The sequence below is a fragment of the Hipposideros armiger genome, unplaced genomic scaffold, assembly GCF_001890085.2.
Source record: "Hipposideros armiger isolate ML-2016 unplaced genomic scaffold, ASM189008v1 scaffold_31, whole genome shotgun sequence".
Taxonomy (NCBI): Eukaryota; Metazoa; Chordata; class Mammalia; order Chiroptera; family Hipposideridae; genus Hipposideros; species Hipposideros armiger.
The window spans coordinates 5,608,680-5,632,701 of NW_017731381.1; the positions used below are offsets into that span (position 1 = coordinate 5,608,680).

Consider the following 24,022-nt stretch of genomic DNA (forward strand, 5'->3'; position numbering starts at 1 on the left):
ATTTCAAATTTTTAGTTTTTCTATATTTTCTGAGTGTTCTATAATGTGCCTATAACGTGTGGAATTAGAATAACTGAACAAATGTTATTTGGGGAGCACAGCCCAAGGAAAACACTCAGGGCGGCCATTTCCCTGTGTCCCCAGGCTCCCGGCGGGAGAATCAGAACTCCGTATTACTTGGCTTTCCCTCTAAATTCCCTCCTCCCAGGCTAGAAGATCCGAGCCTGTGCAATTAAAGTGGCATGTTATTTGCATATCATTTGCATGCCATTGACTCAAAACCCTTCATGTGTAATATTTTTACATACGGCTCCAGCGTTTCCCCCCTAATTTCTTTTCAAGTTGGAATGAAGTCTGCTCAGGTCAGGATGGGCAGGCCGCCTGGAAACTCTCTGACAGCAATTTCCACCCCATCCATTCACCCCATGCCACAGACAAACGCCTCCAGTTGGGGTTAGATTTTAAAGCAGATGATACATCATATCACTCCTCTGCTCTCAGCTCTTCATCGGCTCCCCATCTCACTGGAAGGAAAAGCTGGAGTCCATACAACAGTTGCCTAAGTCTGGCCTCTTCTTACCCCCTCTCCTCCCACAATCCCCTTCGCCTTCTACACCCCAGCCTTGCTGGTCTCCGTGCCGCCCACCTTGGTAGAGGCTATTCCCTCTGCCTGGAATGCTCTTCCCGCCTGTACCCACATAGCTCACGCCCTCACGTCTAGGTCTCTGCTCCAGTGTCACCTTATTAGAGTGGTCGTACATCCCTGACCCACCTATGTAAAACAGCACCCACTCCTGTCACTTCTACCCCCTTATCCCGCTTTGTTTTTATTTCATAACTCATCGCACTGACATAGCACACATTCATTTGCTTTTGCCTTTACTGCTTGTCTGCCCACCAGAATGGGAGCCCCCCCAGGGCAGAGACTTGGCTGGCTTTGGTGCCTTGCTGGGTCCCTAGAGCCTGGCTAATAGACAGCACTGCATACACACTGCCTAGATGATGAAGGAAGGAGGGCGAGGAGGAGGAGGAGGAGGAGGAGGAGGAGGAGGAGGAGGAGGAGGAAAAGGAGCAGAAATTCCCGTGCCACGCGGGGGACACTTGCTGTGTGTTACCTCTTGAGCTGGCCGAGCAGGATGAGGTTGGGGGGCGTGCCTGTGAGGGTGGCAGTGCCCCCGATGCTGGCTGAGTAGGGGATGGAGATGAGGAAGCCCTTCCAGATGTTTCGGCGATATTCCTCTTCCTTCTTGGAGAATGGAGCCTCCACCTCCTCAGGGCAGTCTTTGCTTGAAACAAGCCAAAAAAAGAAGCCATTCAGAACACACGCAGGATTCTTGATCTCGCAGGGAGATGGCTCACACACTGCTTGGGTTGGGAGGGCTAAGTGGTCTTTCTAGAAGGTAAGTGGCACGAGCATCAAAAACCTCTAAAAACGTGCAACCCTTCAGCTTAGGTGTTCTACTCTCAGAAGTTATCCTAAAGGAATAATTGGTCAGGCGCCTTGGGTGTGGGTATAAGAAACTTTACCATGGTGTTAAATATAATTTAAATTGAAAATAACCTAAGTCTCCATCAAAGCGAGATTGGCTAAATAAAGATGACCCTCTTTTGGGATGGAATACCAGTTCTATCCAAATGATTTAGGAGATTGTATTAAGGTAAAAGTTGTCCATTATATGAAGTGAAAAGGTAGGTAACAGCATGTTTGTGTGTTTTTTTAATTTTAAAAAAATTCACTTTTCATGAATATATGAGTATTAAGAATAGTCTAGAATGGTATAAGGAAAGTCAATTGGGCGCCTTTCTCAGGGGTGAATTATGGATTTTTTTTTCTCTTTTATTCTTTATTTGTATTTCTGGGTTGTTTTCCTTGTATAGTGAAAGAGTTTGGGAAAGAATGACATTAATAATTGTTAATTATATAATTAAAAGATGAGGACACAAATTTATTAAAGTGAAAAGGTGTTAACTACAGCTCCTTAAGTGAACTAGCAGGTTACAAAATAGCACATGTAGCATTACCAATATTTTTATTTAAAAATGCATTTATGTATATATAGAGAGATATCAAGAAATAATCTAAAATGGTATTCACATAACTGTTTTAACCTATCCTTGTGAGTGAGATACTGAGTATATCTCTCTTTTTGCTTGAGAGCATTTTTTTGACTTGTGCAATTATAAAACATTTATCAGTGAATGGAATTAAGAATTGCTCCTGTGGAACAAATCAGTGTTGTTGTTTTTTTAAAGACTAAAAGATACTTCAAATTCCTTCTGACTTAATTGCTACGTGCAGGGCCCCTTCTCCAGTGGGCAATGGGGACACGACCTACGGGAAGTAGCCAGAGGCCCCATGTCATGGCCTGACTTCTCAGGGTGAGCAGCCTGGTGGGGAACTGTGGCCTCCCTCAGCTTGGGGAACCCACCCGGAATGAGCCTCACAGCGAGAATGAGAGGGCAGAAAGGGACCTAGGACCCATCTCCTGCAACCCCTTCTTTGTTCGGATGGGGAAATTGAGGCCCAGGGAGAAATGGGGTGTGCAGCCAGTGGACATGGGGTTCCAGAGACTGGGGATCAGGTCGTTCCCAGTGAACTCAGCATCATGCTCTGCATAGGCAGATGGTTAACACTGATTCCCAGGCTGCATGGTAGTGAGTGGCTGGGCCACTCACAGAGCCCAGATCTCAGAGCTGGACTCAGAGCTCCCCAATGATGCCAGGAAGGAGCACAGGTCAGGGGATACGACAATCAGACGCTATCCCTCCATCAGCCACTCTTTTATTCAAAGTCAAGACTATATCAGTGGCCTGTGAGGTCCGACCTGCTCTATCCCTCACCACTGCCCTCACCACACAATCTCTCTGACTCCACCTGCTACCACCCACTCACCCCACTCCACCCACACTGGCTTCCTGTCTGCTTTGGACTCTCAGGCACTTTGCACCTGCTGGTCCCTTTGCTGAGAACACTCTTCCAAAGCCCCTCCATGATGCCTCACCTGCAGGTATCTGCTCAAACATGACCTTCCCAGAGGCCTTCCCTAACCACCCATTTTAAAACGGCCCTTTTCCACTCCCGGACCCCTGCCCAAGCCCTCTTTCCTGCTTTGTTCTCCTGCATAGCACTGGCCAACCATCTGACATATTATGGATTTCACTTGTGTATTGGTTCCTTGTCGCTGGGACGTAAGCTCCACAGGGCTAGGACTTTTTTTTGTTGTCTTTCACTGCTGTATCCACGGCAGTGCCGGGCTCATCCTAAGCTCTCAAGAAATATTTGTTGAATGAAAGAAACAGACCTGATCGATGCCCAGCAATGCCTTCAGCAAGCCACATTACTTCCTGCCGTTTAATCACAAGTGCTACCATGCGTGCAGGCAGGGCCTCGCAACCTGCTTTGTCAGGATGACCTCATTCAATCTCAAAACAACCCTATAAGGTGGGTTCCAATATCTCGTCCAGTTGGTAGGTGAAACTAACTGAGGCTCAGCAAGGTTCAGTGACTTGTCTGAATGGCACAGCCCATAAGCAGCAGAGCCAGGGTCCAAGTCAGGTCTGCGTGGCTCCACCCCCCAGGAGCTTAACCATGCTGTCATGTACAGAGGACATCAACGACTGAATGTGCCATGATGCCAAGGTGCTTCTTGACTCACATCAGTGTGAGGGATGAGTGTTGTCTTAGGGTGTGTGTGCCTTAGGACCTCTTGAGCTGGTCTGCACCCCTCTCCCGCTTGCCTATTGTGTGGCATGTGCTTTGGGGCCCTCCTCTGAGACCCTTCCCTCATTGAACTCTAGGGATGTCATGTGCTCCCCCATCCTGTCCACATTTGTGCTTTTTAAAGGGTCTGTGAAGGTCCATGCCTACGCCCAAGGGATGAGTAGTGGGAACATGGGCAATTAGGTCATTTGCAGGAAAAGCCAGAGATGGGAGGGGGTTGCTTGCGGCGCTGAGTTCTTGCTCATCATCTCCTCGGACCAAGCACTGGCTCCTCTATGATTTTCACCGGGAACTCACTCTTCGGGGCTGGCAAGAAATTGCATCTCCGTGGGCACGGTGTGCAGGCCATTTGTCTGTGCTGCAGCTAGGAGGAAAGAGCATGATGTGTTTAGTGTCATGTGAATGGGACGGGAGTGTGCCAATTCTTTTGTGGTCAGTCAGGAATGAGTCCTCAGGCTCTACTCTTTGCCAAGGATCCCACAGTATTCACTGAATCAAATGAATGAATGAATGAATAAATGAGGCACTGAACATTCCATCTTCCTGTCCCACCCACTTCCTTTTGGAGATGACCCCAGACCTGTGGATAGGGAGTTGGCTGCAAGGCTGCTTCACAACCCGTAACTCGAGCCTAGGCTTACGTGAGCAGCCATTGTCAAAGGGACGTTTGGGAAAGACTAGCTATGAGCGATAATGGGTCAGCAATGGGATGAGTGACCCCAATCTCCCATTCATTCATTCATTCAGAAAGGATTTATTGAGCACCTACTATGTGCTATTGTCTATGACCTTGGGGTACATAGTGAACAATATACAACAAGGTTCTTGTTCCCATGAAGTTTATATTCTAGAAGGGGGGACAGACAACAAATACATAAAGAAAATTTCAGGTGGTGACGAAAGTGATGGAGGAAATAAAACTGGGCCATGTGATGGAAAGTAAGTGCAGAGTGGGGAGGGGGAGTAGGTGGTCAACTGTGATCAGGTCAACAGAGAGACATCAGAAGCTGATGGCATTTGATCTAAGACCTTAAGAATAAAAAGGAGCCAGTCACATGAAAGACCCATGAGAAGAGGGTTCTGGGTAACAGGAACAGCAAGTGCAAAGGCCCTGGGGTAAGAAGCTTGGCAGAGTTGAGGGACCATGAGAAGGCCAGTGTGCTTCTCATGTGTAAGTAGTGAGTAGGGAAGGCCTAGGAAAGAAGGTGGGAAGTGGGAGTGGGTAGGCAGAGATCAACAGAAGTCAGAAGTCAAATCGAGGATAGAGAACCCTGGCAGGATTTACAGCCCAAGGTGGATATCATGTGATTGACATACTGCAAACATCTCTGGGCCTGGTAGGGGAAAATGGACTACAGGGGGGCAAAGCTGGGAGCTGGAAGACCAGCTCAGAATCTATTGCATTTTCCAGGTAAGATGATGATGACTGCATTAGGCTGGTGGCCATAGAGATGCTGAGAACGAATAAAGTGTGGATGTGTTTCAGTTCTTAGACAAGAGCTTGGTGCAACTTGGAGCCCAGGGCCAGAGCGCAGTCACGTGAACCCTAGCCAATCAATCCATCCGTAATGTGAATGAGTGATAAGACACGAAAATCCATGTCCTGTGGGGCTTACCTTCTGGTAAGGGGGACAGACCATAAACCAATCAGTATACATATACACAGTATGTAAGATGAAAATGAGTGTCGTGGAGAAAAAAGCAGGGAAGGGGACAGGTATTCTGGGATGGGACACCTTTCATAAAGGACAGTTGGGGAAAGTCTGACTGAGACGGTAACATCAAACAGAGGCCTGAAGAAGGTGAGGGATGAGCCATGCAAACCTCCATTGCAATAAAGTTCAGGTGCAAAGGCCCTGAGGTGAGTGTGTTTGGTGTGTCCAGAAGCAGAAGGGAGACCAGTGGGGCTAGAGGAGCCTAGGGGAGTAGGAGAGAAACAGTAGGTGAGGTGAGAGAAGTGGCAAGGGGTGGGGGTGGCAAGGAGTGGGCTGGATCATACAAGGGTCTTGGGGCTCAGAGCAAAATCTTTGACTTCTCCTCTGAGTCAGGTGGGAGTGAAGCCAGGGGAGTGTTTGAGCAGAGGCGTCAGGACAGAATCTGACTTTATTTTATAAGTGTCCTTTGTGGGCAGCCGGATGGCTCAATTGGTTAGAGCGCACGTTCTTAACAACAAGGTTGCCGGTTCAACTCCCGCATGGGATGGTGGGCTGCGCCCCCCCCCACACACACAACTCCATTGCAAATGATGACTGGACTTGGAGCTGAGCTGCGCCCTCCACAACTAAGATTGAAGGGCAACTTGACTTGGAGCTGATGGGTCCTGGAAAAAACACATTGTTCTCCAATAAAGTTTTTTTAAAAATGTAATTATTAAAAAAAAAAGTGTCCTTTGCTTGATAGGTCAGTCTCCCTAGAAGCCTTTGATAGTATTTCGGAGACAAGACAAATTAAAGGGATTAAAAGTTCCTGCAGCCAAAACCATCATCAAGGTTAAAAGAACCCATCCCTGGGTATTGGGCATTTGACTGGTAGCTGAACACATGGGTTGCTGGTTCAGATCATAGCTCCATCACTTACTATGTGACTTTAGGTAAGTGGTTCCCAATGGGGGTCAATTCTGCCTCCAAGGGATACTGAGCAATGTTTGGAGACACTTTTGGTTGTCCCAACTGGGGTGGGGGTAGGGGGAGTGCTGCTGGCATCTAGTAGGTAGAGGCCAGGGGTGCTGCTAAATATCCTACAGAGCACAGGACAGCCCCCCACTACAAAGAATTGTTCCAACCAAAATGTCAACAGTGCTGAGGTTGAGAAACACTGGTTTAGATAAATTTCTTAACCTCTCTGTACCTCAGCTCTTTAATTCATAAAATGGAAAGAATAATTCTCCTAGGGCTGTCAAGAAGATTAAGGAGTTGACCCATTTACTATAGACGGAAGGTTTGTGTTTCCCCAAAATTCATATGTTGAAATCTAAGTCCCAGTGTGATGGTGTTAGGAGGTGAGGCCTTTGGGAGGTGATTAAGTCATGAGAATGGAGCCCTCATGACGGGATTAATGCTCTTATGAAAAAGGCCCCACCGAGCCAGCTAGCCCCTTCCACCATGTGAAGACACAGTGAGAAGATGAGCATCTATGAAGCAGGAAGTGGGCTCTCACCAGACGTCGAATCTGCTGGCGCCTTGATCTTGGACTTCCCAACCTCCAGAACTGTGTGAACTAAACACCCAGTCTATGGTATATTTGTTATAACAGCAACCTGAATGCACTAAGGCACCATTTAAAGCAGGGACTGGCAAACTTCTTTTGTAACAGGCCAGACAGTAAATATGTTAGGTTTTGGAGGCCACATGGTCTCTGTCAGGAACTACTCAACTCTGCCATGATGTCTTGAAAGCATTCATAGACAATACATAAACAAGTGTGGCTAAATCTTTATTTTCTGGACACTGAAGTTTGAATTTCATTTAATGTTCACATGTCACAAAACATTCTTCTACTTTTGATTGCTTTCACCCACTTAAAAAACCTATAAACTATTCTTAACTCACAAGCTGCACACAAAAAAAAAACCAGGGGTGGGCTAGATTTGGTGGGCTGAACCTTGCCAGCCTGTAATTTTAAAAATTCTCCAGGAATCTGAGCACCAACAAGGATTTCGTTAGTGTGGGTTACTCATGAGAAAGAGTAAAAAAGTGGCCCTTGATGTCTGGAAGTGGTATGACCCAGATACGCCATGTTGTTCTCTTGTTGAACGTAAATCTTCTTACACATCACCAACCTCAAACAAAGTCACGCTGAGACTGATAAAATGAGCCAAAGCAAGGGTGCTTCATAAGCTTGTCGAGTACAAAGCCACTCACCACCCATAAAATGCCAAGCGTTCCCTGCTCTTGCTAAATGAATGGCCGCTACTTCTTTACCCAATCACGAAGGTGCCCCCAATTTCTGTCAGTACCCAATCTTGAGAAAACCCTGCTTCCTTAGACACTTGCTCCACATGACCCAACCAAAGCCCAAGTCCTATGAGGTCCTAATACCCTCTTACTGAGATGATCCACGTCATCTCCCTCACTGCGGCAACAGAAGGAAACTCGACTTGTTCAACTACCCATGTGCTCCTGTGACCTTTGTCCACGTGGGCTGGGAAGAAGGGTCTAGGCTCCAGCCTCAATCCTTTCCCTGCCTCTCCCAGGGGCTTGGGGAAGTCCCTTCCCGTCTCCACTCTGGGCTGCTCCTTTCCCGTTGGTACCATGAGGGAGCAGGATTCCTCGGTGGCTGACTGTGTCATTTTTACTACGTCTGAGGCTGGCCCTGCTGACCACCGGCCAGGGTCTGAAGGCTAAATGCAGGTTGGTTCACCCAGGGCCATGGGGACAAGGGCCTCAGGGCGCCTGTGATGGAAACACACGTCCACACGCGATGCACACGGCCAGAGGCCAGGGCACTGATGCAGGAAGGGAAGAGCTTTTAATAGGATACTGATGCTAAGGGACAAAGTCGCTCCCCAGGGGACGGCCAAAAGGAAGAACTCTGACCCAGTGACCCTCTCCAGCCCCCACCTGTGCCCTTCCCTCTGCAGCCTTGGGTAAAACAGTAGAATTTCCTGGGAGTGCCCAGGTCCCACCCTAGGGGTTCTGGTTTGATGGCTCCGGAGTGGGGTTGGGGCCTCAGTATTTTTGAAAAGTTCTGCAGGTGATTCTTTGGGGCCAGCCAGGGTTGAAAACGACTCACCTGAAGTTACAGATGGGGAAACTGAAGCCTTCGGTGGTTGCCCACGCCCTCAGAGAGGGCACGCACTCACCAGTTGGTCTCTGTCCTCACCTGGCCTCTGTTACTCATCCATGGGCCGTGGTTGCTGCCAGCATCTGAACTGAGGAGCCCGGATATAAGACTGCACGTGCTATACATACGGCGGGTTAGGAGCTTGGGGCTCACGTAAGGTCTTATTGAAAGAATACCAATCCTTGAGTTTGTATCAGGCAGGGGACTGAGAATTTTCCCCTTTATAATCTTACAGCAGCCTCAGGACACCTGGGGAGACTGAGGTCCAGAGAGGTGGGTTAAGGTTGGGACCAAGAAGACCCAAAGGGCTAGTGGCAGAGTCAGGCTTGTGCCAGGGCTATTGATTTCAACCCCCTTGAACCTCACTCCGTCTCCCAAGGTGCCCACCTGGCTCTTGGTAGGTCCGACCTGTAATTGCTAACTCTAGTCTAACCTTGACACTGGGTACACAGAAGGCCCCCAGGAGAGAGTTCTTGTATTTAATGAGGTAAAGAGCACCCCAGGGGAAGTCAAAGGCCCGCGTCTCATGTCTCAGGTGAGCTTCATGACAGCATGTATGAAATGGGAGGTACTGTCCTCATCTTATAGATGAGAAAAAAGTCTTCCAAGGAGGCCCACTCCTGGCCTCAAGAATGACGAGCGAAGGGGGCGGGCCATGCTTAACCCAGCCTAATAGACGACTTTCTGAACGACAGCCTCTTGTGCATTCCTAAAGCCGACGTGGGTGGCATGCCAGCCTTCCTTGGGCGGAGAAAGGAGGCGAAGAATGCTAGAGTTTAGTTTCAAGAGCCAGGCGGGCCCCTTACTGGCTGAGGGATACGGGGCAAATACTTCACCACTCTGAGTGTCAGTTTCCTCCTCTGTAAAATGGGTGTGGTGAGAGGCCACCCCTGCAGGGAGGCAGCAGAGGGCCTGATGGGAACGCGCATCTAGGTGCAGGCTGGGGAAGCCACCACCCACCTGACTCCACCGTCCCCCAGGAAGTGCAAGGGGCAGATCTGGTCAAAGGCACTGAAGAGAAGCAGCAGGTTGCCCCCCAAGGCTGAGGACCCCCAGGGTCTGGTCCAGCGAGCCCCACCCTGCCCCAGACTCTGTCTCACTCAGGGACGGTGCTCATCAGCACAGGTTCCAGGTTCGGACAGAGCTCAGGAACTAACTCATCATGTTACTTTTGGGCAGATCATTTTGTCTTTGAGCCTCAGTCCCCTCATCTGTAAAATGGGTGTCATTTGCCTCCTAGTACTGTTAGGAAGGCTGAACAAGCTGATGACTGAAAATCAGAGCACAGTGTCGGGGTCTTCAGAAAACGGAAGCGCCCATCATCGTCATTATGGCTGCCTGTCCATCATGGACGTAAAGCCCCCAGGAGCCTCCCCATGCCTGTCCTGGCCCACTAACAGAGTCTCCACTCCCTTCCCCGCTGTCCTCACCTCCTCACCAGGACAGAGCATAGAAACTGGGGAAAAGGGGACATCTCTGTTTGCACTGGAGCTAGCCTCATTTTAGGTCTTAGGGTTGATCATTGACCAATCCCAGCTCTCTGATCCCACTGCCAGAAAAAAGCAGGTGTCTGCCCCCGCCTCCCGGGGTCTCCTACCTCCTGACACCCTGCAGCATAAGAGAAAGGACTCTGAATTTTGCCTTTTGCCCAGCATTGTGTGTGACCTTGAGCGAGTCCCTTCCCCTTCCTGGGTCTCGGTCTTTTCATCTGTATAATGAGGGACTTGGCTTTCAAACTTGTTTTCTTTTGGCCACTAGGCTCTTTGAAAAAAAATCTTGCGTTGGAGGCAGAATAATAGAGTTTAAGCGCATAGGCTCTGAAGTCAGCCAGCCTGGTTTGAAAACGCCAGAGCAGCTGCTTTGAAACTAGGTGACCTTGAGCCTACTTTATTCCCTTTCATTTATTTCTTCCTCAATTTCCATTCCTCTGAATGAGGTCAATGTTAGCTCCCCAGTCATTCAGATGGAAGGCCCTAAGAAGAGTGCTTGCGTAGAGCAAGCGCTCACTAAACATCTGTGATGTTAATTGGAAGCTCGGGGTATAAAGCAGATAAAGTGGGGGCAGCTGAAGTTGAAATGGGAGAAGGAGTTTGCCACCTCAGGGTGACTACGAGACAGTTCCCTTGGAGCCCTAAGACTCAGGGGAAACAGTTTTGAAAACCAACAAAACTGATACTACCAAGCTGGTAGTAGGGGACAGAAAACTGCAAACTACAGCATTCGGGCTACATCCGGCCCACTGCCTGCCAGCTAAGAATGACTCTGACATTTTTAAATGGCTGGAAAAAAACCAGTAGAATACTATTTCATGATGTAAAAGTTGTAGACAATTTTAATTTCGGCACCCATAAATAACATTTCGCTGGAACACAGCCATCTCCTGCTGCTTTACATTTTGTCTATGGATGCTTTCTCTCTGCAAGGGCAGAGTTGATTGGTTGTGGCAGAACCGTCCGCAAAGCCTAAAATAACTATCTGGTCATTTACAGAAAATGTTTGCCAACCCTGGCTCTAGAGCATCTATTCCCTTCCACGTAGTAGAAGTCTTTGACTTTGCCTAGCTCCTGGCTCAGCCACTTTATCAACAATGCGATTGATTCTGGACACCTTGCTTCACCTCTCTGAACCTCATTTGTAAGGTACTTGTCATTTCTAGATTGCAAGGCTGCTGTGGAAATAAACTAAGCAAGACCCCTTATTGCATGATGTGGAAATACCCATACATAGATGGTACATGGATCAATATTTAGGTTTTTAACAGATATTTATTTTCATGCATATTTGAGAAAATATAACTAGCACACAAAACCCACGGTTTCATGGATGATGCCTGTTGTGTCAGTGGGGGTAAATGATCCAAAGCTACTGGGGCAGATCTGCCACCCACCTTTCAACACAGGGCTTCCATCTTTGGGTCCTAGGTAGCAACTCTCCCCACTCCACACACGTCCCCATCATAGTCACATTCTCATTGGCTAAACTTGGTCACATGACCACATCTAATTGCAAGGGAAACTGGAAAATGCAGCCTTTACTCTGCCCAGCCACGTGCCCATGTAGGGGGTTCTAGAACTAAAAGAACAAAGGAAGAAGCAATACTGGGGGTAAACTAGCCATCTCTGCCCATATACGTACCAGTTTAAGGCTTCCTTTTAAACCACGAGGGAAAGACCAAGGGAATAACAGAGATGCCAGTGAATTGATCCTGGAACTGCCTTTCTCTGGCTTCTTGATATTTGAGGGAAATAAACCCTTATTCTTTAAGCCACTTGCCGACTGGCATTCTTTTACGTGCAGCCAAAAGAATTCTCTGGAGACAGACTGCCTGGGTGCAAAGTCGGGCTCAGCCACTTACTTGCCCACTGTGTGACCTGGGGAAGTCACTTGCTTAGCCCTTGCTTAGTCATATAAAAACATGGCAGCTGCTTTTGCTTTATTTAGAACACAGTTTCAGAGCTTTCAGTGAATCAGATCCCTCAGTCCACAGCACAATCGCACTCTTTCTTGCACGAGGCCCCTCTGGTGTCTCACTTACGTGGTTATGCATTTAGTCCCTTTTATCGCCATGTCTCACTCCCATCCTTCCCAGAGCAACCCCTCTGATGTGTTGAATGTGAAGCTTTTCCTTTGCTTATGCTCTTGCCAACTATTTTCTCATTTGTGTGTATCTTTAATTGACCTAATGGTGTTGTGTTCTATTATCTCATTCTGGCTTTTGATTCCCTCGGCCACAGCTATGTTTTATGAGATCCGTGTCAATAACTACACGTTCCTCTAATTTTTTGCTCCTCAAAGCACAATGGCGCTCAGTGGTGTGCACCCACACCTTTCTTCCCTTCCCGAGTGATCACGTTCAAGTGACCACCAACTCACCACACAGAGAAAGCTGCACTGAACTGGTCACACACGGCCCCTCTGGACCTATGCCAGAGTCCCTTTAGTATTTGCATTTAGAAGCAAAACTGCTAGTTACAGGGTATATAGGCACATTTAATCTGAGTAAATATTTGCAGAATGCCCTTAAAAAAGACTGACCGGTCCTCACCCCCTCCCCACACCCCTGCCCCAGCAGTGCACAGCATTCCACTCCTGCCAACACTTCGCATTATCTAGCTTTCTTATTTTTGCCAGTCTCATTGAAGTAAATCTCATTGTTGCTTCAGTTTGCATTCCTCTGGGTAGTAGTGATTTGGGGCATCTCTTCAAATGCTTTAAAACAAGCTTTAATGACAGCATTTACTTGCTAAGGCTGCTTTGAGAGGTAAAGGAAATAATGTCTGTCAAGTGGTGAACGTGTTGCTTTGTACATAGCAAATGCTCAACATATGCAATTTTTAAAAAATACCATGGTTTGACTTAGTTAATTCTCAGTTATCATCATTAAAATACTCGGCACATAGTAGGTGCTCCATACGTGCTTTCTTTTTGCCTTTCCCGACACCCGTTGGTGGGGCTGGCCCCCCCGTTCCCTTTCCACAGCCTCACCTGCGTTCTCTTCAGTCTCCGAGCTGAGGTCCTTCCGAGCCTCCTTCTGGCCAAAGAGGCTCTTCAGGATGGCGCTGGCGATGGGCAGCATCATGGCCGTGGAGGCGGTGTTGCTCAGCCACATGGACAGGAAGGAGGTGGTCACCATCATCCCCAGGATGAGCCTGGGGACACAGGGGGTTAGAGACAGATCCAGAGCTGGGGCCCAGGAAGTCCTCTGGTCTGAGTTTGCCCTGAGGAATCCAACCCACTCATTTTACAGACAAGAAGTTAAGGCCCAGAGCAGATGAGCCAGTGTCCAAGCGGAGACCAAATCCAGTCACCAGCCTTTAGAGTCGAAGAAAACTGGCTCAATGTATGTAAATGAACTCACTGCAGGTGGCCAAGGTAAAACAGTTCCAAAGACCGCCCCCCCCCCAAGCCCCTGAAATTTTCTCTTCTTTGCCCCCAAATCTTTGATGGCTCCCATTGGAGAATGAAGTTGCCTTAGTTTCCACCAAGACTCTACCATCTCACCCCAAATGGCCTCCCCAGCCTCCTCTCCCACTCCCCCTCCCACTCCTACCAGGCATCCCTGCTCAGGCTCAGCTGAACTCCTTACCAGCAACCAGCACACCCTGCTCTCCTGCCTGCCTTCCATTGCTTGGTCCCTCCCACCAACAGGAATCCAAGTTTCATGATCTTTTTCCTTTACATTCAACTCTTAATCCACCTGGAATTTATTTACATGTACAGTATGAAGGCAGCTCGAAGTAGATCTTTTTTTCAAAGAATAACGTAATTATTTCAACCCCTGCCATTTACTGAATAATCCTTCCCTTCCTCGCTGATTCAGATTTATTCGAAGTTATTTATTCTGTGTTTTCAATTTCCAAAAATCTATTTCCAAACTACTGTCATACTGATTTCATTGTGGGGACTTTAAAATATGTTTGCTGGCAGCCCCACCCCATTCTGCAATGTCAAATGTAAGCTTCTCCACGAAGAAGTCACCCCCTATCTCTCATGTGGGCTCCTATGGCATGTGGGCCCCTTGGGTATCAAATTCTGCTTTGTGTGGGGATCAGTTCTATAGCTGGAATCTCTCCCCCAGGAAGGGCAGTTCCTCCAGGAGGAAACAGCTGCAGAGCCTAGCATAGTGCTTGGCCTGGAGCAAATGCTAAAAACCCACAAATTATCCAGAACCTGCTTTTCCCCCACCTCCATCCCCAAGCCCATCACAAAAAGAACTCTCAAATCTATCCATTCTATCCATCACCATTGCCACCACCCTAGTCCAAGTTGTTACCATCTCTTGTCTGGACACCCAGAACAGTCTCCTAACTGGGCTGTACAAAGCGTCTCACGGCCCATCTGCTCTTCGCATGGCAGCCAAGAGGAATTTTTTTTTAAAAAATGCATATCTGGTCATGTCATTCCCCAGCTTAAAACTCTTTAGTGCAGAGATTCATAACCAGAAGTTTATGGATACAATTCAGGATGGAAAGGAGTGGGGGAAATACATCTTTATTTTACTAACACCTAGTAGAAATGAACTATTTCCTTCGATGATAAATACAGGCCACAAAGTTCAGTATTATTAGGAGCATCTGGGGCTTGGTCACCAATTAAGATCACAGGTGTGTTCATATCACATTATTGCATCATAGTTGCAGACATCTTGGAATATCGTTGACACTCAAAACTGCCTCAAAACCATGGTTGTTGTTAGGCCAGTCTCTAGATCTCATACTAGAAAGGAGCACAGATGGTACCATATCACAAATTTGTGTGTTTTTAAAAAATCATTTGCATAACCACGTTTTTCTGTAATTGTAGTGGTTATTGTTGTTTTAAATCCCATGTGTTGTGCTTTATGCATTTTAAAACATTATTCTGGGAAGGAATCCTTAATATTCACCAAATTGGACAACAAAGTTTAAAGGAACAATAACCCTATTTTAATGGTCATTCAATCCCCTTAGAATAAAAGTTCAAAACCTAGTCAGGGGTAGGAGGCCCTGCCAGAACGGACCTTGCCTCCTGTCTCTCTAAGGCCATCTTTTTACCCACTTGCCACCCACCTGGTCATCTTGGCTGGTAAATAGCAAACTAGGATGATAACAGACAGCATTTACTGTGTAGGTCTGGGCTATAATACCGTTATTTTATAGACAGAGCGGGGTTAAGTCATTTCCAGGAAAGGTGGAATTCACCCCTAAGTAGCCTGAGTCATATTGCTAATATGGCCCATTCTAAAACTACAGGACACAATTCCCTAGGGGCAGGGTCTGGGAATCAGCATTTCAGCCGGTTTCCCAGGTGATTCTTATGCACTTTTGAGACGCTCCTGCAAACCTAGCACTGTGTCTGGCACACAGAGGGGGCTCGTGAAATATCTGAGGAATGAATAAGTATGTGGAAGGCGGGACATAATGAGTAACTGGAAAGAATGAATTAGGGCGCCAAGAGCTGTGGTCCCTCTGCCTCCCCGCCTTTGCACTGGACCCGTTACCTGGCCTTACCAGGCCGGCTGGACCCCAACGAGCATCAGGACCTTGAGGGCGATTCTCCGGTGTAGGTTCCATTCCTCTATGGCGCTGGCCATGATCAGACCACTGAGGAAGAGGAAGTTGGTGTCCAGGAAGTACTGGGGGCAGACTTTGCTGGATGGCAGGATGCCCAAAAAGGGGAAGAGGATGATGGGCAGCAGGGCCGTCACCGAGAGGGGCAGGGCCTCCGTGCACCAGTACACCGCCATGAGCAGGATGACAAACAGGCAGCGGCCTTCCTGCAGGGGAGAAATACAAGCTCAGGAGGGTCAGCGGCACTCGGGGTGGCATTACCTATCTAAGCCTCATTTTGCTCAACTAGAAAATGGGGAAGCTATATCTGTCCATTTTATAGGACCGTTGGAGGGTTATATGAAATACCCCATTGTCTTAGAAGTAGATTCTGAGATGAGCGTGAGCATGAAAACAGTTAATAGGGGATCCCAGAAAGTTCTGGAATGTTAGTAGGGAAGCAAAGCAGTGAAGGAAACCAATAGTGTGTGTTAATGAGGTTACCACTGTGAGCAGCAGGGGCTCAATCCTGATGGGGACCCTGGGAGATGATTGTAGGTCATGCCTCAGTCATTCTCCTGGGAGGCAAGGAAGTTGGGCTATTTATCTGCCAACTCCTGGCCATCATTGGTTGAGGGCTGCTCCTGGGAGCATTCGTCCCCAGCATCTCCAGCCTGCCCATGTGCATCCAGAGAACACACTCACGCTGAGCATCTCAGGTGCAATAGCTATTGGCATGTGCAGAATGGTGAGATGCCAGCGGGCATGTAAAGGGAGCGCCCATAGCAACTGCCACGTCTGTACCCAGCATGTTGCATGATGCCTAACATATAGTGCACACTCTATAAACAGTAATAATAAGAACTTTATTGTGCACTGTTGGTGGCAATACAAAATGGTACAGCTGCGAAGGGAAACAGCGTGGTGGTTTCACAAAAAATTAAATAGAATTACCCTATGACCCAGCATTTTCACTTCTGGGTATATACCCCCCAAACAACTGAAAGCAGGATCTCAAAGACTATTCGTACACCCATGTTCATAGCGGCATTTTCACAATAGCTAAAATGTGGAAGCAACTCAAGTGTCCATCAACAGATGAATGAATAAGCAAAATGTGGTCTATATATCTATACCAATATAGATAGATATAGATATAGATATATAGGTAGCTATTATTCAGCCTTAAAAAGGAAGGAAATTCTGACATATGCTACAACATGGATGAACTTTGAAGATATTAAGTGAAATAAGCCAGTCACAAAAAGACGTATACTGAATTCCACTTTTAATGAGGTACCTAGAGTGCTCAAACTCATAGAGGCAGAAAGTAGAATGGTGGTTGCCAGGGGCTGGGAGAGGAGTGAGAGTCATTGTTTAATGGGTATAGAGTTTGAGTTTTACAAGATAAAAGAGTTCTGGAGATGAATGGTTGGATGGTGGTGATAGTTGCACAACATTATGAATGTATTTTTTACCACTGAACTGTGCACTTAAAAATACGTGTAGTTAAGATGGTAAAATTTGTGTTCTATGTATTTTACCACAATAAAAAATTGGGGGGAAAAAACAATTTTCCTATTGACTTAAGATACATTCTTCTGGAGGAAAAAAAAATTTTAATGGACACCCAGAGTTCATACAATCAATCAAATTACTTGTTGGGGTCAGGGAAGAATGAATAATTGTAAAACAAATGAGCACAACTTGAAATGAATATTTCAACATGTCAGTTTATTGAATACACATGTTAATGATCGAAAGCAAAAACAATAATACAGAATCGAATCTAATGACTAAAAAGTCCCTGAGTTTTTTATTTCTCATCCTCCTCTCAGTTCCTAAACTGGGCAGATCCCAACAGAGCAGGGGTGAGATACCTTAGATAATCACAGATCTATAAATATTTATAACTTTCAGCCCTTGGTCCAAGAAAAACTGAAATATTGAATCACAGTATATAAAACAAACCCTGAATATGTAAATTTAGTTAAAAGAGAGTTGTCCTGGGAAAAATGGAATGAGGAGCTATCTACTGGGCCGCTCAATTCTCTCCCTCCCTTCCACCCACAGGGGCAGTGCCCAAGACAGTCCCTAACTCAGGAAGTCAATGGTGGACAGTCAGACCACCACCAACCAAGCCCCTGGCTTTGCAAATGTGGAGACTGAGGCCAGAGAAGGAAAGGTCAGATAGCAGATAGGTGGCAGAGATGTTTCTAGAACCCCAGATCAGGTCTCCGTAGGAGGCTAAGACCCTGCACCAGGTCCTTTACAGAGAAAGCCCTCCTAGCCTCACTAGGTGCTTGGAGGCAAACGGAGGAGCAGGCGCACCCCAGGTATTCCCAGGGCATCAAACAAAAATGGCGGAACGTGGCGGCACAATAAAGAGCATGCGCTGTTCACAGTAGCTTTTGGAATCCCCACATTCTGCCAGTGGCGCTTCAGGGACCACCTGAGGAGCCAATATATCCAAATGCTCAGGCCACAGAACATCAAATTTGGCTAATTCGGTCTTCTTAGGGCTGGGAGCCTGTGAGTCTGCAGAGGACACCAGGTATCAGCTGGAGACGGTTGGTTTCCACAGCTCAGAGAGGTGCAGTGGCTTTTCTGAAAACACACAGCTTCTGAGAGATGGGCCAGGTTTTAAGCAGAAAAAGCCTGATTTTTGGCTACTGGTCCCACAGGAGCCTGATGCCCCCTCTTCATTTTTCTTCATTTAACAAGTTGCCACCTATATTAGTCAATGTTCTCCAGAGATACAGGACCAATAGGAGATTAGATATAGATATAGATATATCTGTATCTATATCTGTAACTATCTATATCTATATCTATATCTATATATATATATAGAGAGAGAGAGAGAGAGAGAGAGAGAGAGAGGGAGAGAGAGAGAGCGCTACATATAAGGGGAGATTGATTACAGGATTGACTCACACCGTTATGGAGGCCAAGAAGTCCCATGAGCTGCCATCTGCAAGCTGGAGGACCAGAAAAGCTGGTGATGTATTCAGTCCCAATCCGAAGACCTGAGAATCAGGGGGCTGATGGTGTGAGCCCTGTGCGTCTGAAAGCCTGAGAACCAGGAGCACCAATGGATGTCCGAGGGCAGGAGAAGGTGGATGCCTCAGCTCAAAAAGAGAGAGGAATCTGCCCTTCCTTTGCCTTTTTTGTTCTATAAGCTCTCAGCTGATTGGATGGTGCCCACCCACCTTGGGGAGGGGAGATCTTCTCTACTCATCTACTGACTTAAATGCCAATCACCTGGAAGTGACCATTCTAATTTCTGAATCGGGACTGTGTGTGTTAAAGTCACTGGAAGATTTTAGTTACTTCCCAAGAGTAATGGGAAAGTCACACGTCTAACAGATGTATTCATCCAAGTTATGGCGGAAGAACGTCTCTGTCACACCAAGTGTCATGCCGGGGCTCAGCTCCCAGCAAATGAACGCAGGGCCTGGTGAGGCCAAAAAGGAACAACAACAGAGCCACAGATAGAGGGTTCATACCACTATATTCTCGATGGCGGCCGGGCGAAACACAGGAAAGAGAATCGGCACAACCCACAACATCCACGCTTGCTAAGGCAGCCGCGGCAGTTATATGCAAAACAGCGGCTAATGGCCAACTGGCCACAGCTGATGGCAACCAGTCACAGCTGACGGCCATCCAATAACCAAGCCAGCACCCTTCCAGGTGAGGCCGAGAGCCTGGAAGCTGCTCTCCTGCCCCCCCCCCATCCCAACAGCCCCCCACTGAATACGTTTTAGAGTAACAGCTGCAGAGAAGAATAAACATGACATCTTTTGAAAATTAACTTGATGAGCTATAATTTAACACAATCAAATGCATCCATCATAGATGTACAGTTTGAGTTTTAACAAACTTATATACCTGTATAACCAAGCTACACAACATTTCCATCATCCCAGAAAGTTTCATTTTGCCCCTTTGAGGTCAATCCTCATGCCTCCTCCACTGCCGTGACTTCCATCGCTAATAGATTGGTTTTGCCTGTTCTCAGACTCCACTTAAATGGGATCTTACAGGATGTGCTTTAGTATTTTTGCTTGGTGTAATGCCTGTGAAACTCCTCCATGCGGTTGTGTGTGTCAGTTGTTCATTCTTTTTTATTGCTGAGTAATGTTCCTCCATTCTGTGACTATACCATGGTTTATTTGTTGGTCCTCCTGCCGACGGGCATTTGGATTGCTTCCAACTTGGGGCTGTTATGAATAAAGCTGTTTTGAACGTTCAAATACATCTGCTTCAGGGGTGACAGCCTGTGAGTCTTTCTCTGCAATATATTAATTCTAGACATTATATAACGGGGGTGGGGCTATATGTGGGTAAGTTCTGGCTGCAAAGGTTGCCTTTTAAAGGCTCTGAATCTCAGACCTGTATTCATATTATCTCTCTCTTCTCTCTCCTCTCCTCTCCTCTCCTCTCCTCTCCTCTCCTCTCCCTCTCGCTTTCTCCTCTTTTCTCTCTGTTTCTCTCTTCCCCTTCCTCTCTGGTTGCTCTTGCCAGGATGTCAATATCAGTCCTTTGTAGAGGAATGATTCCAGACACAACATGGGTCAGCCGGGGAGGTGACCAGGGGAAATTAGGGACACTGGAATCGACAGGATTGGGGAAGTCAATCATTGGCCTGCAACAGGCTTTGGCAGTAAGTGGGTCAAGAGCATGTTTCATTACCTCGTTGGTTAGGAATTGGAGCAGAGCCCAGGTGACCCCAAATAGCTTCAGTGCCCCAGCTGAGCTTCCAAATGGATTCAGAATTGCCAGCTGGATGCCAGATATCTGGTGGGGGGTTAAGAAGCGCTGCTGTCCCTCACCCATCCACCCCTGCCAGGCCTTGAAGACAGAACTGACTTCTGAGAGCAAAAATCCCCCAGGAGTCATGGAGCCTGGAACTGGAGAGCTGGGGCCTGTGAACAGTGAGTGGTGGCCTCGCAGAGATCAAGCAGGCCAAGGCCGTTCCTGCCTCCTGGTCTTTGCACTCGCTGTCCTCTCTGCCGGACCCCCTCGACCCTGACCTCTGCCCAGCTGGCTCCTTCTTGTTGTTCAGCCCTCATCTCAAAGGTCACCTCTTCAGGGGGTCCTTCTCGGATCACGCTGTTGTGGTCTGATCTCCACTGTCCAGCTTTGTCCTTGTCAAGCACTTATCAATAGCTGAAGTATTTCCTGTTTGTTGACTTATTATCTCTCTACTAGGGATCACAGGATGCTGTATTAAAAATTCCTGCTCCGTTTTAAAAATCCTCATTTTGCAGAAATGGGGTAGAAACGGAGGTCTGGAGAGGAGGAAGGGTCTCTTCAGGGAGCACGCAGAGCACCAGAGCAGATCTCATCACTCTCCATCCTGGTTCCCTTTTAAATAATAGACCAGGGAAGGGCAGGGTGGGGGGGCGGGGGGCAGGTGATCCATGATTTCACTCCAGCCCACAGCACATCTATGCCACCTCTGCCTCTGGGCCCCCTTTGGTGAACCCAGACCAGCCACTGCGCCACAAGGAGGTTCAGTCTGCGTGTCTGCAAAATGTAGGCTTCTTTTGAACCCTCAAGGGCAGATTAGGGTAGAAGGGTAGAGTCATGAGATCCCAAGGCCCTGGTCCTTTGAATTTTAACTTCTGGGGTTCAGAGGTTGGCATCTTGCAGGCTCAGTTTCTGGGTCATTTCAGAGCCAGTAGTTAGCCTCCTGGTCACTTCGTTCTGTCCAGAGGTTCTGCTTCAAGGAAGGAATCTTGCTGAGGTGGCCGAGGGTAAGTGAGGTCGTGGCTCCAGGTGAAACACCTCTCAACTCCCCAGCCTACCCCCTCGGCCATCAGAAGCTGGCATGACTCAGCTGAAACCACCAGGAGTGGAAGAGGCTAAAGGAGCCTGTACTCCCAGAAGACAGGTACCAAAAGCCAGCAGCCTGGTCCTAAGTATCAAGGCTGACCCCAGAGGCCAGACTTGGAAAACCTTGATGTGGATGGGGTTGGAGGATGGCTGAAATGGAAGGTGGTCAGCTTTCTTTTTTTAAAGACATTTTATTGGGGAACAGTGTGTTTTTCCAGGACCCATCAGCTCCAAGTCAAGTCATTGTCTTCAATTTAGTTGTGGAGGGTGCAGATCCTTGGCCCATGTGGGAATCGAACCAGCAATCTTGGTGTTATAAGCCTGCGCTCTAACCACCTCGGCTAACAGGCTGCCCTCAGCTTCCTTTTTCAGAAGGGAAAAGAATGCCAAGGAAGTCCCTGAGCTGGGCTGTCTAAATGCAGGAGCTTCAGACCCGATGGAGCTATCTAAGTTCAAATTCATTCCAATGAAATGAAATTTAGAATTCCAGTTTCTCAGTCACGTGAGCCACAGCTGAAGTGCTCAGCAGCCACATGAGATGTGTGTCTACCATTCTGGCCAGAGAATATAGGACATTTCCATCCCCTTACAAAGTTCTATTGGACAGAGCTGTTCTAGGGAATTCAGGCCTGAGGGCCAGGAAACCTGGGCATAGTGGTTTTGTTACTGAATTACTGTGGCAAGTCACCGAGCCCTTTAAACCTGAGTTTGTCCATCTGCAAATTGGGAATAATAATCTGGGGATGTCTACATCACAGAGGATCCCACTGAAATCATTTCTTTAAATTTTTTTTTTTGTTTTGACATTTCTCCGAGGTGTACCTGTTCACAGTTGCCCCTATTTCGTAACACCACTCTTCCAGAATTTACCTTTGATGTCCCCTTTTTCCTTATTTCTCACACTGTCTTTTTGTGGGTCTCATGCTGGTGGTCATTCATCACAGGATTAGCGCCCCCTCTTTGCAGACCAGTCCTCTGTTAAAGGAAGGTGTGGGGACAGGGGCCGGGAGGATGCTGGAGTGTCTAAGCATGAGCACCGTTGGTTATCTCAGAATCCGTTCTCACCAGCTTTGCCCCGAAGGAAGTCTCTAAGCAGTAGGCTTAATGTGGGGACTAGTGTGAAGACCCAAGAGTGTTACAGTTCTTCTGTGTCTCTTTGAGCTTTCATGTCTCTTTGGCTAACTGAGAGGGGAAGCTTAGAACCATTCCAACCATAGAGCTGATCACTATCCATCCTTTCTCTTTCACCCGCCTTCCAACATCCTTCTTCTTGCTAAGGGTCTTCGAGGCTCCTCGCCCAGTTCGTCTGAACTCTGTACTGTAACTCTCCCCACTCCCTCCCTGTGCATACTCCAGGCATTGCCAGGACTAGGAAGGGCTCACAGAGTTGAAAAATACTTCCGGAGAAGTCTGCGTCCTGCCTGGGAGCTGCATGTGCTGCCCTTCAGCAATTTGGTCCAAATCTCACGGCCATCATCACCTCTTCTTCACACACCCCAGCGGGGGTGGGACTGTGATCTGCCCTTCTTGCTCAGAGATGACATTTTCTTCCCTTTGTTACTTTTTGTTTCTGTCTTCAGACTCCTTCAGAAAGGTGGATGGAATAGAAAAGTCGGGATTCTACCTACTTAAACCAGAAGTGCCTTCCACCTAGTAATTTTGTCCTCAGGAAGTACTGTATTTCCTTTCATTTGTCTGTATTTTCCAATCTTTCTGCAATAAACATGCACAGTAGAAACAGCATGGGGTTTGGGATCAGATAAGCCTGAATTCGAAACACAATCCTTCCGCACTCTAGCTGTGTGATCCTGGGCCAGTTCCTAATGCCCTCCCTCACCCTCAGTTTCCTTACATGCTGTAGGCACACGAGAATAGTACCTACCTTGGAGAGGGATTTATTCATGTAAGATAAACACTGACCCAGCGAAGGACACATGGGAATGCTCAATAAATTTGAGCTGTTGTTATTTGTATTCATGATTCATAATCACATATTAACGTGACTTTATTATAAATAATTCAAGTTTAATTTCTTAAAGTTGGGCTTCAAAAGTACTCTTCTTAAATCTGAAAATAAAATCTTAAAATCTGAGAGCTAGAATGAACCTGAAATCATTTAATTCGATGGTTCTCAACAAGGGGTGATTGTGTCCCCCGGGGGATATGTGTCTTGGGGAATTTTGGGTGGCAGTGATTAGAGGGGGGGTGCGAATGGCATGTAGTGGGTAGAGGCCAGGGACGCTGCTGAACATCCTGGGGTGTTCAGGACGGCGCCCGCACAGAGAGCTTATTGGTTTCCGGCAGTGTCGATGTCAATAGCGCCAAGGTTGAGAAACCCTGGTCTAATCTAGCCCCTAGTACAATGGTTGCCCAGAGGAAAAAAAAGTGGGTTGCCTGAGGTCACCCAGCAAGTCAGAGATAAGGACTTGTTTTACCTTATTTCCTTGAAAGACCACTGTGCCCTGAGCTTTATCACACAGCAGGAGCTGGGAGCAGGGCTGGGTGGGACTGGGGTGAGGCAGGTGCCAGACGTTGACAGTGAGCCAACTTCAGCTTTGCTCCCTGAGCACCTCACCCGGCTTCCTCTAGTCCTGGCCCTGAATGGGAGGGAGGAAGGGAGGGGTCCCCACGGTCCCTGAGCAGCCCT

At 47.5% G+C, this 24,022-nt stretch overlaps 1 protein-coding gene across 1 annotated transcript in view; it reads right to left on the bottom strand.

Moving 5' to 3' along the window:
* Nucleotides 1-24,022, bottom strand: part of SLC13A3 (solute carrier family 13 member 3) — an 83,362-nt gene that overhangs the window by 41,786 nt on the left and 17,554 nt on the right. Inside the window, exons 2-5 of the mRNA XM_019636917.1 lie at nucleotides 15,493-15,758; nucleotides 12,989-13,152; nucleotides 4,019-4,085; nucleotides 1,116-1,286 (exon numbers count right to left, since the gene is read on the bottom strand). Coding sequence (XP_019492462.1) covers nucleotides 1,116-1,286; nucleotides 4,019-4,085; nucleotides 12,989-13,152; nucleotides 15,493-15,758 — 668 coding nt within the window. The remainder of the gene's footprint in view (nucleotides 1-1,115; nucleotides 1,287-4,018; nucleotides 4,086-12,988; nucleotides 13,153-15,492; nucleotides 15,759-24,022) is intronic.